At 42.5% G+C, this 19363-nt stretch overlaps 1 protein-coding gene across 1 annotated transcript in view; it reads right to left on the reverse strand.

The window, feature by feature from the left end:
- LOC308362161 (cholecystokinin receptor-like) overlaps positions 1-13796 on the reverse strand; it is a gene marked incomplete at both ends in the record, with an annotated part of 32644 nt that extends 18848 nt beyond the window's left edge. Inside the window, 2 exons of the mRNA XM_080834702.1 lie at positions 8569-8817; positions 13637-13796. Of these exons, the coding sequence (XP_080690828.1) occupies positions 8569-8817; positions 13637-13796 (409 nt within the window). The remainder of the gene's footprint in view (positions 1-8568; positions 8818-13636) is intronic.
- Between the last annotated feature and the right edge of the window lie 5567 nt (positions 13797-19363).

A 19363-nucleotide genomic window follows, 5' to 3' on the forward strand; every position in this document is an offset into this window, starting at 1 on the left:
GCCAATCCTAAACCTAATTCATAGTCCAGGCGACAAGTGTTGCTCGACAATAACATAATGGCAAAGGGTGTTGGGGTGCTAGGGAGTCACGGAATTTGTCGCGGACATCCAAAAATGTAAAGAGCCGCAGACGTTGTCACGCACTCTGATTAGAGAACAACTGATAAGTTCTACATTCTGGAGTGTTGTCGTGGTGTGCCCCTTCCGTCTCCCTCATCTGGTGAACAAGCTATTCACTATCTACCCTTGACATATTAAGCAGTCTCACACTCCACCTTCTGATTTTCCTCCTCCTAGTGACATTAATGCTTATATTTCCTCCTCCTCTAAATCTTTAAACCGACATATTACTATATTGACTAACTATTTTGGCCTGGGCTATGAATTGGGCTTAAGTGTCCATGCAGGCTATGTGCCAATATGTCCAAACAACGAATATCCTTACTTATCCACTAACCTACCTGAACGCTGATGCTGTGGAGTGACTTGTGATTGACAAAATCGCCCTTCATTCTGAAAGGGCGCCCGTGATTGGATTATGGGTTCAATCTATGCCACAGATCTTTCTAGGTAACCCTATGAAGATGTAGGCTGCATTTAAGATACAACTGCACACAACTGTACATTGTTTGTAGATCATAGTCAACTTCAGTTATTGTCTACCTTTTGTTTCATTGAATGCTTGGGCAAGTAGCCTGGGAGCTCATTAGGCAAAAGCATGGGATCTGGATTAACTCATTACCCAGCCAAAGTAACCTGACAGCTTTTTTAGAACATGAGGGAACAAATCTATAGTTTGAGCTTATAGTACCTTGAAATGCCAGTGTCTTTAATGTTTGGTTATGGTATATGATATTATTGGACATACATTTTAGTACATAACCTTAACAGGTATAATTTTAAGATTATGTACTAAAATGTATGTCCAGTAATTCAGTCCTCAGTGAAGCTTCCCCTCACTGCATTCATACTTTTGAGAAAAACTTTAAATGTAAAAACATTTCTTATGTTTTTTACTTGTAGTCTTTCGCTTGGTTGATCATTCCATCCTGATTTGGCTTAACGTTGCATCAGCCTGTGGGCCTCAACTTAAATTATTCACAATATCCGATATATTTTTTAAATATTAATATCTTGCTTGTAGACAACCATATCTTCTGAGTAAACACTCTAAACAGGCAAAACGGAGAGCGAAAAGAGATCAAATATTGATAGGTGGTGAATTGTTTGTCAATATTGAGCAATGCACAGGCTTCTGTTCGGCTCTTTGCCATTTAGGGAAAGGGAAATCACTCCACAGGGAAATCATTCTGACCACAAATAGACTGAAACGCCAGGGGGTCTAATCTCTACATCACGCATTGGGTAAGGGTGGACATATATACGCTAAGCGGACACTTTGACTACATTTAGGCAATTACACATAACACAAAAGTGATAACAGAAAGACATGCCGACATTGACACAAGCAGGGAAACACAAGTGCATTCAAACATGGAGCAACACGTTAACATTTCATTAACATGCATGTTACATGTCATGGTTCAATGGAAATAATCTTATCACCTAAAATCACATCATTCACACAACGGGCCTCAGCTTGGGGTGCATGTTGTACTGTACAACAGCCTTTGTGACGCATGGTTTCTAAGAAGTGGATATAAGTAATGAAGATTATTTCCATGCTGTTATTATTTCATTTGTAGCCTATCATCTTCATTTATTTATCGATCATTCTGTGAGGGAAGCCATATAGCATAAGCCTACTAACCGGCACAGTCCTGACACCCATCAACCAATCACTAAGCTCATGTATGAGACCTAGTGTCAGCCTTAGCATTGGAGTCTTTCTCTTTGCTTAGGAGTTGTTTCTTTTCCTCAGTAAAAGTTGTTTCAAGTTTCTTAGTGGTAAGATAAAATGCTTTGTGAATAAGGGCCCTGATCTGGAGGCAGCCTTCCCTCGGCTGTCCTCCCCAGCTTCCACCTGTGTATGGTGAATCACCGAATCCTCAGCCTGAGAAATAACCCCTCTCCACCCAGCACAGGTTCTATCATAAATCACTCACATTACTTATATCCACTTCTTGGAAACCATGCGTCACAAAGGCTGTCTGTGTATACAATACAACATGCACCCCAAGCTGAGCCCCGTTGTGTGATTAATGTGATTTTAGGTGATAACATTATTTCCATTGAACCATGACATGGAACATGCATTTGCACAGCTAACATCACATCCTACGAAACCCCCTCCTCTCTGACACAGGCCTGTGTGGAAAGACAGACCAGGCTGTTACACTCTGCTGTGAGTATGTCTTAGTGAGGATCGAGGTAGTGACTAAATATCTGATTAGGGTTCAGGGCTCGTATTCACAAAGCATCTTAAGGCTAAAAGTGGATCCTAACTTGCTGATTTCGGGGGGAACCTCCTTAAAAATAATGGGCCTGTCAGTCCTAACCCCCCTGGCGCTTCACTTAAGTTCATCTTTTCACCTCCAGTGATGGTGGCACTGTATCACAGATTGTAATGCAAGTAAGAAGTTGAGTTCAGACTAACTAACAAACTACCTCATGTCTGTGGCAGGATAATGGTCACATGTCTATCTTTCAACGAAAGGAAAAGCAGTATTGTTGTAAGATTTTTTTCTTTGGTGAAACACTACTTCACCTGTGATCTTACGTTGCCATGGAGCCCTCATCTTGGAGAGTGCCTATAAACTAAAAAAATGGCTGGCCAAGGGAGCCAGCAGTTATGGGAGATAAGAGAAAGGCGAAAGCACTCAAAAGAGAAAAAAGACTATAGAAAATGTAGAAAAAGAGGGAAGAGTCCAGATCAAACAGAGAAAAGAAAAAAGATTCAAAACAACCTAACCACTGAATGAAGTCCCTGTTCTTATGATGATATAACACAGTGTAAAGTCTTAGTGTGCTTCATGAAGAATATTATTTATTGTATATTTCAAGATTAGAAGAACACTGCATTCTTGTTCATTAGAATGTGAAGGAACCTGGGCATTATTGGCTGTTGACTTTTTTGATAAAAATGAAAAAAAATTAAGAACTCAGAAGGAAAAAAAAGAATTTGGGGAGAGAAAAAAAACGATAGAGAAAGAGAGGGTCGAGAAAAGAGAGAGCTGGGGAAAATAAGTTGAAAGGAGGTCTATACTGAGCTAGGCTATACCATAGAGCTTTGGCTGCTACCATTAAGACTGCTAATTCAAACATGCGTACAATATGCATCTGCTACAGTCCTCTATGAGGTACCTGTAAGCCATTAGCTAGGATTCAGCTCACTCGCATATATTCACACACACACACAGTGGCGTCGTAGGGGGGGGATAAAGGGGACTGAGTTACCAGGGCCCTCTTTGGGGGAGGGTCCTTGAGGAGTGTGGAATTTTATTTTTCCTTTAAATATTAATATCATTTAAAGGGCCAAATTTTCTTGCTAACTAATATAATTTTAATGTTTTGGGTAAATAAATTGGTTGAATGATGGATTGAATTGTGTGTCCTAGTCTACATATAATGTCTGGAGACCCTCACCCCCCCGGCTCACGCACAAAATGGTTTAGTCCGCCTTCAGTGTGCTTTTTACCTATAGGCGCATTTGACGAATGTTAACGTTCATTCGACTGAGGCAACGGTGCGCATTGAAGATGTCCAAGAACGTTAAATCCGGGTTTCAGAAAAGAAAAGAAAGGCAGGCAAGAGAGAGAAAAAGAGACGAGGGAAAGCAACTACTAACAGACTTCTTTCCTAAGAAAGGTGAGCCCGAATGTGAAAGCAAACACCCTACATTAAATTAACTCATGATGTGGTAATAAAACGAATCAATACCACCGCGATTGTCATTGCTAAAAACGGCATAACACAAAATTAGAAATAACATGCCCTATCTGTAATCTGAGGTAAACTCTAAATACATGTTTGTTTGCATAGCCTTCCACAGTTGCAGAGTGTGTTGCACGCACATCCAATCCAGGTGCAGGGTAAAAAGAGATCCGTAAAAATGAAAGAATACCCACACTGTTGCTGCTGACACCTGACGAACACCTGACGAAGACCAACAATGGTCGAAACGTTGTGCTAATAAAATACACGGGAGCTGCAGCAACAGTGTGCGGGTATTCTTTCATTTTTATGCATAGCCTACCACACCATTGCAATAGTAGGTCTATACTAATTAGAACATTTGGCTAAATTAATATTTGTTAGGCCATAACATAATTAGGCTAATAGCCTTATTAAGTAGGGCTAGTCTAGGCTCAATAAGTTCATAAGGTTAGGCTGTCAAATTAGTTGGCTAGCAAAGTTAACTTGTGAAACATGGCACTCAGTTTCAGAAGCAGCTAGTGATGCAGACCCCTCATCCTCTGACACTGTGGTCTTGAGGCAAGGTGAGCAGTTTAAAATGAAAGTACATCATTTTAGCTATTTATACTGTAGGCTTAATGTGTTTAGCAAATAGCAACACAGGCTGTTCCATCCAAAGGTGACTTTTTTTTGTTGCAATCAGGGTGTGAAGGGGATTTTAAGCAATATAGTAAAAAGTGTTCCAGGAAAACATCCCATACTCTACCTTTAAACATGTTCAGTCACACAAATTAGGCTACATTGGAATTGCCTGTTACAGTAATATCTATCAGATGCTTCATGCTTGTAGAGGGTTCTGTCCAGGAAGATGGAGAAAATGTGGTAGAGGATGACACAAGTGAAGGAAGTGATAGCAGAGAAGATTCTGAGAAAAGTGAAAGGGATGAAGAGAGGTCAGAAAGTAGTCAGAGCAGCGCCAGGGAGTGTATGCCAGAAGATCCAGCACTATGGACAGAGAAATGAACTAATGAAGAGAGAGACACAATTGTTCACAGACTGGCAAGCAACATAAAAACAAATAGAATTACAGCAAAAGACAAGGAAGGGAAGCCATTTCCTAACTACCTTCAATTTGCAAAGTTTCACCGTCAGGGGGGAGGGGGCGTGGCACTCTTTTTTTTTGGGGGGGGGGCCTATGAACCTACTGTGCATAGGGCCCAGAATCTGGTGCTACGCCCCTGCACACACACACACACACACACACACACACACACACACACACACACACACACACACACACACACACACACACACACACACACACACACACACACACACACACACACACGCACACACACGCGCACGCACGCACGCACGCACGCACACGCACACGCACACGCACACGCACACGCACACATGCACGCAAGACAGGGGAGTAATTGTTCATAGTATGGCTTGTAACTGCAACTGTTTTTGCATTATCTACAGGAAATGAAAGCTCTAGACATGAGTGAGTGGTGACTGCCTGTAGGAGAACGTGTGTGAAAGAGCACGTGGGTGTATGTTTGAAACTGCGTGGATGTGGATATCTGTGTGCCTACGAAAGTGCTTGCGATACAGTGTGCCTGTGTGAAAGAAAGTGTGTGCTCACCAGTGTGTCTGTGTGTGCGCGTTTGTGTATGGCTGAAAGTGTGTGTGTGTGTGTGTACTCTCACATACCAACAGGGCTCTGAGCAATGAAGCATTTTGTACTTGTGGAGGAGGAAAGCTTTTCCTCTGAGTCAATAGCCCCTTATACATGCGTCAATGTAAAGCGGTTACATTGCGCCTACCACGATAGAAACTCGCAAGCGTGTTACAATTGCCTCATGTATAAGGGGTCTAGATGTAAACCGTTAGTTTTTCCGCCGATCGTCTGAGCCTTTCGAGAGAGGTGGTTTACCACGTTAATTCGTCTTACAAAAGGGCGTGTCAAATCAGGCCGATGTGTCATGGGGGAGGCCGTGCGTGACTGGGGGGAGACGGTGACAGGAGGCTAGAAAGTTCACTCCATCATCTCTTTGAAATTCCTTATTCCATGAGTGGTAGGCTACAATGACTGGCTGTTTTAAAATATAACTAATAGCCTAACGAAACAAAATAACCCAGGAAGTTTCATCTTCGACGTTAAGGCTTCTTCCAATACTGACAGCTGACTCATAGCTTGCAGGTTTGCGGGAGACGCGACATTTGAGGGATGTCACTTAATTTAAACCTTTTTTGCTTCCGTTAGTGTGTGTGTGTGTGTGTGTGTGTGTGTGATAGAGACAGAGAGGACTCAGTAAAACATCAGAAAACACCGTGTCTCGTAAGCCTTAAACTATCAATCACCCCCACAATGAAATATGCCATTACAGTCGCGACAAACTTCTTGGCATTGTGGTGCGCCCAAAACGCAAGCTATAAACGTAGCCATCCTAATGTAACCAAAATATACCTCTGCTGATTTGCCTAACCTTCGTTCTATTTAGAATTTGTCTTAGCACTATGCAGGAATAAAATAGCATCTACAGTGTCAGGATTCAGGCGCTCTCGCCTGGCTTCTATAACGCGCCCTGCTGCACTGAAGGAGCGCTCACTCGCAGCACCTGTTGCTGGAACGCATATAATTCGTTTTGCAAGGTGCTGTAGTCGTGGGAACGACTGGCCTGGTTTCTCCCAAAAGGAAAGTAGATTTTCCTCTGCTGATCCCGCGTCTGTATGGAAGTTTGTAGAGAGATTGCCGGGGAGTAAAATGCTCCCTTTCCGTTACGTCTGCTGCTGGCTAGTAATACAGACAGCCGGAAAGGTTAATAAACGGAATGAAATAGCTACACATTACACACGCTATGTTTTAATAAAAGCCACGTTACTCACATACTGGTTAACACTGTTTGTTACAGCACATAAATGTTTGTCGCTACATCCAAACTGCGTCACCGTTGTCCCTCCCTGTGCTCCAGCCGCACCATTTTGCTTGCAATGTGAATCATTTAATTGAAATATGCTTATTGGCATTTGTTGCACCTTAATCATTTTCTACAAACATGATATGCTATGTATGGTGTAGTAGACTGAGACTCTATTCACTACTGCACAAAAACTAGACACGTTTGAAAAACTAGACGTTTGCAATGAAGTAGGTTAACTTTCGCCAATATCTCCGTAAGGGAGATGGGTTATGTGCTCAAATTTCCTGGGATCAAAGAAGACGTTAGTATTCATGTGCAAACTAAAAATCACGTCTCAGGATTGCTGCGCATGCAAGTTATTTCGGGTGTCTCAACTGTAACTAATACCACTGTCATATAATTATGAGTCCAGTAAAAGACGGAGCAAACACAGTTTTCTACCGTTGTTGAAACACATCCACGCGTAGACTCGTTTTCTTTCCATCCGAGAGTGGTTATTCAAAGAAAATATTAAGAACTATATGCTGATAGAAAGAAGGGAACTTTAAGCCACTACACTGCCTGTGCCCGATGCGGATCCACGTTGATGTTGTTAGTAAACAAACCAGGTGGGAGCACATCTCCGTGGTCTTTGCGCATGCCCGAGGCAATGTAACCGCTTTACATTTTGCACATGTATACAGGTAACGACAAGAGCCGTTTCCCTTGAAAATCTTCACACCTACACGCGAATACGATACGATAAACTGATCTGATCTCAGTGGCACATGTATAAGGCCCTACTGTGACCAGCTCTGTGATGCCTCTGTGACACCAAGCAATAGGCTTGCTAATTTCCCCAAACCCAAAGAGACCTGCTCAAACTCATTATATGAACTCTATACACATGCAAGCTCTAGACAGTTAAGGCTATTTTGCCTGTGGGAAGAATCTACAAGCAATGCACATCAGTGATGATGGTGTTAGTGTAACCCCCCCACAACCATAAAGTAGACAGTGACAGGTTCACCCAATTAACCATGACTCACCAGACAACTTGGGCCCCAAAGATTGGTTCTAATTATAATACATAAATAATTAAAATAAACAAAATATTAACACCTCTGTGTTCTTGTGTTTGTGTTCTTGTAGGGCGAAAACTGGACATTAAAAAAGAGTCCTCCCTCTGACTTATACCCCCCTAACAAGACTATTGATTCATACCCCTGCCTCAAGCGCCTCCCTTTGCACTGCACACTTTCTAGCTCTCTCAGTTCTGCATACCTGACTGAGCACATCAGAAGTGTTCGTGATAGGCTGAACACACATGATTTTGGTCATCAGAGGCGTTTGCTCAAAACACATGATTGAGCTCATCAAGGGAATGATAATTCCACTGATTTCAACCAGCCTTGCTTAGAACAGAGGAACACAGAAAATACACAGGGCAGGCAGGGAGGTTTCCACAGGTTTGTGAATCTCTCTAGACAACTTGTTATGTTACAGGGGCGTAACTATAGGGAGTGCAGCAGGTCGGATCGCACCTGGGCCCGTGGGTCTTGGGGGCCCGTAGCCGTGGGCCAAAGACATATTTACATCAATCTAAATAGTCTGAAGGCGGAATATGTGCAGGGGAGGGGGCCTTGCAGCGGCGGTTACAAACATGAAAAGAAGGGGGTACGGGACTGACTAGGGCCCGTCATAATAGCCTGCACCTTGGCCTGTCGTAACTACGTTATAGCACGGTTATGACAGCTATCGCTAGGGCCAGTGATGCACATTACCGATGAAGAAGGTGAAATTGATAAAGCTTGATAACTGGAAACGAGTAACGCATCCATACCCATGAAGTAGGTCACGATCTTGCACATGGCCGCGCCGAAGATGAAGTCCTGGAGCAGGTTTGGGATGAGGGTGAAGGGCATGCAGAAGACTGCCAGCATGAGGTCGCTGACGGCCAGCGAGAGCAGGAAGGAGTTGGTGACGGTGCGCATGCGCTTGTTCAGCGTCAGCACGGCGATGATGAGCAGGTTCCCCAACACGCTGAGCAGGAAGATGAGAGTGTAGAGCAGGATGCGCACCGAGTCCATCTCTGAGGAGGACGGAGGATGGGAAAGGGGACAAGGAGAAGGGCGATATAGGGAGAGGGGAGAGGGGAGAGAAGGAGTCGGATGGAGGTGGGAAATGAGTGGAGACAGGACAGGGAGGGAGAAGAATAGCAGGGCAAAAAGGAAGAAACAGGAGGAATGGGGTACAAAAATGAGGAGTGAGAGAAAGAGAGGACACAGAAGAGAAGAAAGAGTAAGAGCAAGCAGCACAGAGGAGGAGAGGATGGAAGGGAAAGAGAGGGAGAAAATCAGTTGCAATTCTTGATGAACACCCTCTATTTACAAAATAAATCTTGTTTAATTGATACGCCTATCAGCTGGAGAGCTTCACTCCAATTAGTCTCAGTCACAGTGGCCAACAACCATGTATCTACTCTGGGATTAATATTGATTTGGAAGACCCGCGTGAAATCAATGCAAAATCGCTGTCACTTTTTCATTAGACAAATCAATGAAAACAAGGTTTCAGTTGCAAGAATGCTTGTACTCCTGTGGTGCATTGGAATCTGTCTATCTCAGTGCAGTTCAGGACAAGTCTTCAACCCCTTAGTAATATGGCACAGATCACCTACTGTCACCAAGCTATCTTCAGCCCTATGCTCACTGAAAGCATTCTCCGCAGCAATCAGCATGGCCGGCGTGAGCAGCTTTCACAATGCATTTAGACTCATTAAGCTTGCTAAAGCGCTGTCTGCGTCGTTATTGAGGTATAGTGGATGTAATTGGATGCTTTGTGACATCACGCCACTGGAATGAGGTTGAAAGGTCAACAACTCAGCGAGCAGCTTCCATCACAGAGTCTGAAGGAGAATTTATAGTCCGAGGCAAGTGTCGCTAAACAATAAAATGAAAAAAAAAACGTTTATGCCTGCTAGGCCGTCACAGACCATTTTAAAAGGTCTTGAAAATTTTGAAAAGGGGCAGAAGTAGCTGTCTAGAAGTTGAACGTTTTTCATTCAAAAGATGTTTGCATTCTTGAAATGGATACAGCCATCTGGCTAGTTTATGTTTTCAGTATCCTGTGTAGCTAGCGGTGCCAGGTCTAAAGTTCATATTTGATAAAACATTGACTTGCATAATGGGAGATATCATTTCTATATTAAGGATTGGATCATAAAGTTTGAAGACGCAAAATCTGCTGTTCAGGATTGTGCTACCTGTCTTCCATGGTCAATACGACTTGAACTAGTTAACTAATGTGAGTTACTTACATAGGTGAGTTGCCATAGAAATGACTGAGCCTGAGCTGTTCTGAGCCAGTTTCGAGACGGACTATGACAGCCCCCAGGTGCTGCGCCATCACCAGACACTCTTTATTATTATTATTGTCGAGCGACACTTGTCGCCTGGACTATATATTCCCCTCAATGAGAGACCAACACAACAGACCAGCAGAGCACCTCACACGCATTTGAAAAAAATGTGTAATCGACAAAAGATGTTTTTCACAACCTGATACACTATTTGTGTGTGTGTGTGTGTGTGTGTGTGTGTGTGGATGGGTGGGTGTTTGTGAATAAACTTAAGCCATCTTGACAGCAGGTGGACTGAAATCTCCCTTTGTTATCAATTCTTGTTCCTACCTGAGGGTGAAACAGAGAACATACACACGAACGCACAAAACACACACATACACATACACACATGCACAACCACCCATACACTGCTACTCCTCACCTACACACACACAATATAAACTGTGCCACCCATATCTCAAACAGACACCATAAATATCCTCAGACACAGAGGCACTAAAGCACATTCACACATAAACATACTGTACACTTAATGTCACTCATAGCGCTGGTGCAGGCCAACATAGCTGTCAATCAAGCCTATGCTGCCTGAAAGGCCCGCCTCCCAGACACCAACACACCGTGGCTGTGATTAATGGCCGTGTCTCTGCTCTCACCAAAACAAATGAGAGACGTGTCCGACTGGTTTCAGAGACTCCATTGGCAAACGGCCTCATTAATCTAAGCTGATTTGTTTTCAGATCCCCATTTCTAGCATGTGACAGGTGACAGTGACCTCAACAAAAAGAGAGTCTGAGCCAATTAAATACTACTTTCTTTTAGTAGCTTCATTCTGACAGTGGGTAGAATTCAAGTAGGAGCTGTTCTTTGATTGTGGCTCATTGATTAAGTCTTGTTTAGGTTGCACAGTACACTTCCAGTTCATTTAATATATATTCTAGATCAGCAAGAAACTGCCATATAGATGTGCTGGTATATTTGACATTTTTTAAATATTCATTTGCAACACACTATTAAGTATTTATAAAACACTATTTTTTCGTTGGGTGTGGGTTTTAGGAGACATCTTTCCTCCTAGCATGTCTCAACAACCTGTGGATACCATCAGTCACACTTTTCATGCTCAAAAATGGTCTGCCTACTGCCTGAACCCATACATGAGGGTCAAAATAAATTACATCCCCCGGTAAAATAAAAGGCAAGGCCCAGCAGCCAGCAGGACGCCTGTGTGATTTTAAATCACACATCAGGTGAAATAATATATCTATGGTATGCCATCTCCAGAGTGTATCAGTATTGTTAAATCAGCATGCACCATACCATGGGGATGATTAAGTGCACTCTGATCAACACATGTGTCATTTGGAATGTGCTCATGTGGCATGGATATTACCATGGCTTGCTACAACTCTGACCGCAGGGTCAGCATAGGGACAGCATAGATGTAGAATTCGGCATCTACAATGGCCATACACACCTCCCATAGCTGTGTTTTACACAGCACTGCAGAGGGAGAGAGAGAAATAAGGAAAGAACGGAAGTGACAGAGGGAGAATGAAGAGGGAGAGAAATAAATCGAGGGCAAAAAGAGATGGATTGACGAAGGAACCGAGATTGGCCACTGCTGGCTTAAGGGGACAAAGACGGACCTTGATTACTCATGGAGATGTCGCTTCTCGCGAAATAGTCTAGTACATTTTTCTCCGAGAGTCACAGAGCCTCAGGCTGACAAGCCTGGGTCGTAACTAATGGCTTAATCACAAACACTGCCCCATAACCCACTACAACAACACAAATAAACCTGACCAGAATCAATTGAGGACTGACATGGGCAAAAAATGCTAACTTCCTCTTGTGTCTGTGTCGTTAACTAGATCGGGCAACATGGGTTACCGAAGGGCATCTGCAAAAATCTGAAGGGGAAAAACTGGCACTGGACCACAGTCTTTCGTGAGCCGTTTCGTTTTGCATCACTTGCTGCAGAACTGCAACAGGAGACCGAGGTTACGGAGTTGGCAATAGAGCAGCCAATTCGATTCCCACTGCGCGCGGGTTTTGCATTCTAGTCAGTAAAACGCAGCGCTGCAGAGCTCTGAAGCAGCTGCAGAGCGCTTGCCATAGTATAATCACAGGGGAGAAAAGCTTTTAAGATTAACTCCAGAGAGTATAGATTAATTTAGAGATAAAGTTTAATCTCACTTTGCCACGTCTTAAGCGAACTTCAAAGATTTTTTTTATGCTGGTCTCAAAGATTGTTCAGACCATAACTCATCCATTTGGCCAAGGTAGACGATTTATTTTCGAGTCTTGTCATGGAAACGAAAGCTGAAGTCATACTTAAAAAAACTGAAGAACTGGTGAGAAGTTTGATGAAAAAAATCCTATGACTGTAGATCATATAGTAAACCCGTGCGTAAGACCGTAAGACCTAGGCGTAAGATCTCAATTCACCCACAGCCGAAAGGGGACGCGACTTATGATATAGGCTATCTGAGGTTAAGCTGAAAGAGAAGTTAGTAGTTTTAGTAGCTTATAAATATCAGGTTATGAACCTTACACGGAAGTGTTTATTATTCTTTTAATTTATTGAATGGAAAGACACTCACGTGTGTGCGTAAACACAGTTGTCTACGAGCTGAACCAAGTTAAACGCATTCTATATCACTTGGCTGCATACAGAAATTAAAAACACATATTCCCCCTCAAGTATTACCGACTTCGGTTCAAATACCTTTTTTAGATGATCTGATAATACAAGCACTGACGCTATATAACATCCAGTAATTGCGTTGCCTTCTATCCAGTGGGAGTAAGTTATAAAATTGTGTGTTGTTCTCTTTCTTTATAGACTCTTTAAATGTGATAATTTATGTTTTTACTACTTCATGGCTCCTGAAGTGTTAAGGAACACTCAACGTGCTGCCGTTCTTGGTTTCAACCATTTACCCTGTACTCATTTTCATCGTGTTCAGCAAGGACCTAGACTTGACAACAACAGGTCGATTAATACCGGGAATAAGCCTTAATTATTGCCACATTCCAGCAACCAAATGGGTAGATGGAGTCTGGTATCATGATTATTACCCTGGTTTATAAATACGAGAAAGGGTTTTACATGATAAATGCATAATGCACCATTTTTTTTTATGTTCACAGCATTGTACGGTGACAATTGCATTGGCTTCTCTAACGAGGAAAAAAGGTTTGTTTCGGCAAGGCATCGACTCTGTCCATGGAACACTTTCCATTCCTCATACTTGCATAAAACGTGTCTGGAGAAGCATTTATTCACTCTATCTAACATAAAATGTGTGTTATGAGTACACAATAAATTAGTTTTAAGAAGGCAACAAGGATGCTATTCACTTCACAATGCCCCTGAGCTCAATATGATTGCAGGATTCCACGCATCCATCGCGCTGAGTATCCGCAACCATACATCAGTTCTGTGTCAATGCATGACCAAACCGAATAGAAGAAAAATTACTATAAAATCCACGTACCTAAGTAATTCACACACTGTATCCATCATAACAAAACTACTCACCTTTCTGTCGTGGTCGGGGAGGCGAGATGGCAAGCGCATTGCAACAGGTGGCGTTGTTAACGTCCATTGATGCGTTTATTGCATGTTCAGAAACATTCATTTGGGTTTTGATAAACTCCAGTAGTGTGGATGAAGTTTCGTTTAGCTGCTGAAAATCCATCCTATTTTTTCCCCGGATAACCTCGGGATGTTACATTGAGCAAAAAGAGTGACCTATCATCTTGGAGAAGGATGCAGGCAAAGAAAGCTGCGTGGTGCAGAAAAAAAAGAGCATCAAGATCTCATAACATTGCTCATTCAGAGGGAAAAGAAACAAATAAGCTTCTCAGTAGTAAATTGCTACCCCTCGAGAATGCTCAGTACTTAAAGAGCCCAAGTTTTGGCTCTTGCGTTTTGGATCAGAACCGCTGTCCTGCTGAAGTATGCAAGCGTGTGCAGTAACACTGGTCGAGACCAAAGGTCTAGTCAGTCTGGCAGTCAGGAGCGCAAGAAGGGCTTTAAAACTCCGGTTCTCTTTGGCTTGGGGTCTTCTTAGGGAACTCCGCCGCCCCCCAGTGGAAGAACGGTGTTTGCCAAGTTATCAGAGAAAGCTACCAATTTTCATTTATGTTTAATCTTGGCATCACAGTAGGCTAAACATTTGAATTGAAAGTCTTGATCAGTCGTGAAGTCATGAAACATTTTTAATAACAGAAATGTAATTGGCCTTCATCAATAAGCTTTAATCAAGTAGGCCTATACAGGCAAAGAATAGCATTGAGTCCCATTTGTTGAAATGTGATTATGAGTCATGGGCCCCGATTTAACCCCTGAAACACAGCTAAAATAACGAAATCCTCTAAGCCACAGTAATGGGACAGAACTCTCACCTAAATTAGTGAGACTTCACGATTGGGTGGAATAGCCCTCTGGTTGCAGTTTGAAATGTATTATTGGTTGGGGCTTTGGGTGTGGCTGACAAACTAAGCAGTAGAGGGGTCCCACTGCGCCGAAAAAGCCTCCTCACAGACTTCCTTTCGTGGCATACACATTCATAATTAGTCTGTGCAAGATGTTTTCACTTTTAACTACATTGTTAGACTGTCAAATGATATAGTCAGAACTTGTTGAATTAGCATGTGTTGGTTGCTTCCAGAAAATCGCAAAAATGCTGATACATAAACCTATCATAAACAATTTCTAAAATGGAAATAAATGATTTTACACAAGAACATGGATAAAATAACAGATATATATACACACAAAGGCAGGCCTACTTGACAATTAGGCCTATTCCTTACCTACACATTAGGCTTTTATTCTCAGGAACAGTCATTATTTTGAATCAGAACCCATACATGATTCACAGGTAAGTGAGCTCAGTTAAGGCCATTTTTGATGACTCTAAAGGAACAGACTCGCCCACAGAATCATATCAACACAGCACAGTCACCCCAGGGGGGTATTCCAAGAATGTGGTTTAGTGACAAAGGCATAGGGCTCCTCTATTAGGAGGTTCACCAATTATTCTGCGTTAACTTACCGCGGTTTGATCACACACTCACCAGAAGCCACACTATATTTTTTGTTAGTTTGTGCATTACATGAGGGTTGTACAGGTAACAGATGCTTCCCTAAGGGTGGAGGAATGGCGTTCCGCAAGCATTTCCATTCTGACGTTGCACATTAATGTTTTCCAAGGTGGACTGGGTGCTGGACTCCGTTGAACTTCCGTCGGCCGAAGAGTCTCATGTTTATGTAGTCGTGATCTTCATATTGTGACTTCCTCGATGTTCTCTGTTCAAAAGTGAAAGAGAACGAAAAACGAGGAGGAGGTGCCAGACCATCTTAGTTAGGTTTGTTTTGGTTTGCAACAAACTCACACACGCACACAGACACATGTAAGTTACATCCCTTTTGTCTGACATTTGAGAATTTGTTATATTTAACGAGCTGAGAGAATAGCTGGTATGTAACAGCTCCAAAGAACAAACCCTATCTGGGATCTAGGGGGTGTGTTTATATTCTCTCAATCGAATATTCCTACTGGGCCTCGTTTCCCTCAGTTCTATGTGTTTCTTAAGCCCTATGTTCTTTTTACCTTAAGTTCCCTCAGTTCTTCCATTCACTTACGTATTTTAAAACTTACAAAAGTGACACGATCAATTACTCTGATGATCTTGTTTTTGTCACAGGCCTGCGATTACATGGAGTCGTCTCCAATTACAAGATTACACTGACAGCATGAACAGCAGAGGTATGACCGAGTTATGACTTTGCTCATGTGTGTACAGCTGTTTCATCAAAGCAACAGAAGGTGGCCTACGAGGAGTTTTGGGTGTGGGGTGTGTTGCACTCACCCAGAGTTTGATGGTGACAGGGGTGAGTACGAGACCATAGAGGGTAACCAACCCGAATGCCACCAGTAGAGGGATGCTGGTTTGGTCACAGAAAGACCTGATGTTGGTTGAGGAGGTGGGGGAGCTGGCATTCCCCGGACAGGGGGGGTCCTCGTCAGGACAGGTGTGCTCTGTGAAGTCGCCAGACACTGGGGGGAGAAAGAGTCAGAAAAAGTGTCGGAGAGTGACTGTGCCTCAAATCCCAAATTCAAATGGACATAATTCTGTCAACCAAGTGAAATAACAGCCCAGACCCGCTGATAGATGTTTTTAATTTCTCAGTGAGAATTCTAGTTTTGTGTGCAGAGATGTAGCTGTAGATATGGTGAGCTTTCTGGTGGACATACCAGTGAACCAGACAGGTGTTGAGTTCTCTTTACAAGAGACCGGTGGTGGGTAGACGGCACAGACCTTGCAGGTATACCACCCAGAAGAGTTGAGTTTCAGCTGGGAGATCTGAAAGTAAGAGCTCTTATCCGATTGTTTCACATAATACTGGCTAACCTCGCTGTTGTTGAAGACCTTCTTGGTCTGGTTGTGTTTGATGTTGTGGTCGTTCAGCAAATGCAGCTGCTGTTCATTCCTCAGCAGTTTATAAGTCTTCTCCTCACCCTTCATGGAGGGGCACGGCACCAACACTTTCCCATAGACTGAACACATGGGCCAGAAACCAAACATATTAGGTATGATCATAACCAAACATATTAGGAAGTTCAAAGGACATATTATAAGCACACTGTGACAGGATTACAAAAATAAACATGAATTTTGACCGTATATGATGATGAAGATTTTTCATTCGTAAAGGCACCCTACAATTCATTCATGAGTGTACTACAAGTGCGCTCAAAGCAAAATGCAGTTTGAGACTTGCTGGCCAATCTCAAACTAAGAGTAAGTCAGACACACCCTGCAGACAACTCATTCATAGTTCTGGGGTTCAAAAATCCATGGGACAATGCTACAGTACTGATGAAGCAACATTTCTTCACTGTTCCTTAAGTGAAGTTTCTGTGAAAGTCTAGGAGGAATTACTTGAGGAAGTAAATTTAGTATAGTTATGGCGACCCTGCATGTATTTACTGTAGATCTCAGGACTCAACTCTATGTACAACAGATGAGCATGTATTGTGCCGATTCTGTGTTCTCTACGCTGGCACTTGCATTGGCGCACATATGGTTTGTTTTAATGTGAAAATCACCAATAACCTTCACCTTTGAAACTGAAGATGCAGAACAAAGCTTTCCATTGAACCATAACCCACTATGACGTGTCCTTTTATTTCACGTTTGTTCAGTTCTCTGAACTGTCTCCCATTACAGAAGGAAAACCTGAATCATCAGGCTCCTTTGAAGTCACAAACAAGATGAAGAGCCTTCTCCAAAAAAGAAGCAATAGTAGATTTTTTACTAAATGACAAAACTGTTAATTTTGCATTTTTAATTGTGCAATTACGCAATTGGATCCATCCCTACAACACTACATATATAATCTATTAAGTTAAAACTGGATTTGGCAATTGTCATATCTAGGTATGTGATGGTTGGTTAAGGAGTAGGCCTACACGTCATTTATCGACTCGCTTTTCAACCAGCTGCGCACATTTCCAATTAACTGTTTTGGGTTGGTATGTTCAGGGATACACCTTATATGGAAATTGGGACGTTGAAGGTCACACCAGTCCCAGAGATTATAATAAAAGTAAACAAGTTAAAAAAAAAAGTAAAATAATTTTGCCACATTTGATGGACCTCTAGAAAAACAATGACCAGTCTACGTTGCGGTAATAGTTCGATTTTCTCCAATGATGTGGAGCTATTGTCAATTTTTGGGTGTGTGTGGGTTTGGATGTTTCAAGTCTACAGTTTCATCTTGGAAGTATTTGTATACATCAGCTTGTTCTCGAGATCAAGATTTAGAATTTAAGAAACGCTCGCTCAAAAATCGCTGGAAATACCCGAAGGTAATTTGTAACACATTTCAAGTACACTATATTAAAAAAAAACTTTGCTTTTTATGGTGACATAAATTCGCGAACTAGCAAGATTTTATCAGTGCTTGCTTACTGTAGTTTGTGAATTCTGACCTTAACTACTAAGTTAGATTTAGACTAGACAAACTAGGAGATATACTACAAATGTGTTCTTCATTAAATAAAGTTAATTGACGTATCTGTTGTTTGTCATCAATGTGTGGTAAACTCACTCTTTCAATTCACGTCTCTGGTGATTCTGATTGATTTTTAAATGCTTCTCACGGCACATTGATAGCTGATATTCATTTAGATGAATTCATCACAGATCATGTAATTAATTGGATTAAACTAGATTAAGCCTTAGTCTCTCTATATATTTTTTTTACAAGTTGACCAACTTGCTTCAAATCACCTGAGCATCCTAAAATGATAAGGAGGAGCTGAGGAGGGCACTAACCTGTCTCGAACGTCTCTTCTCGACCTTGGCAAAACACACACAGATACAGGAGGACACCGAGAACCCAAAGCATCCCGCCAGACATTCCTCTATCCATGTGCCACAGCAAAGGGCCTGAGTACCGTCAGACGTACACGAGTGGCTCTGGCTAGAGATAAAACACGCGGCAGTGCACGCGCCAATCTCAAACTGTACCAGCAACCGACTACAACATGCAATAACAAAACGGCGCACACAAACGTGCAAGGAGATCTGTGCGGTCGTATGCCGAGGAGCGCCACATGACAGGTTGGGTGCGGTGAACAGTAGCAGATTGTGCAGAGTCCGCTCGATTGTTTCGCTCCACCTCCACCTACTTCAAGAAACGGAAGAGTGAAGGCATCTGCTCCAGGTGCCAAACAGGAAGCCTGCGCACGTCTTCCCTTGTGCAAGCAATTCTGAACCCCCCCCTCACTTAAGTTGGCAGCAACTAAGATGGCAGAATCAGTCAAGTAGTAGGTATTTCTAAAATGAAACTAACAAAAGACAAGATGGGACAAGATTTGCCAGGTAACACAATTGCAATTTACCTTTTCACTTATTTCGTATATGTAAGAAAATTGCAATAAAGTTGTAGGCCTATCCTCTGCAAAGGTATGATGCAGGAAAGCAATTCAGACACACAAACACACACACACTGGAAATCAATCAGTTTTTTGTCAGCAAGGCACCAGTGTTGTTGCATTCTGCACACCATGGCCTCTGTGGAAAACTGAACACTTAGAGACAGAAGCATCAAAGAATCCAGTCAGATGTCAGCAGCTGATAGCTACCAGACTGCAACTGTAACCGCACAGACTATGCCTACAGAGGCAGAGTGCACATCATGCAATGCACGGTGCGTTCTGTCTAAGCTCCTTCCTCCTCCTACATTTCC

The sequence above is a fragment of the Sprattus sprattus genome, assembly GCF_963457725.1.
Source record: "Sprattus sprattus genome assembly, chromosome: 3".
NCBI classification, from domain to species: domain Eukaryota; kingdom Metazoa; phylum Chordata; class Actinopteri; order Clupeiformes; family Clupeidae; genus Sprattus; species Sprattus sprattus.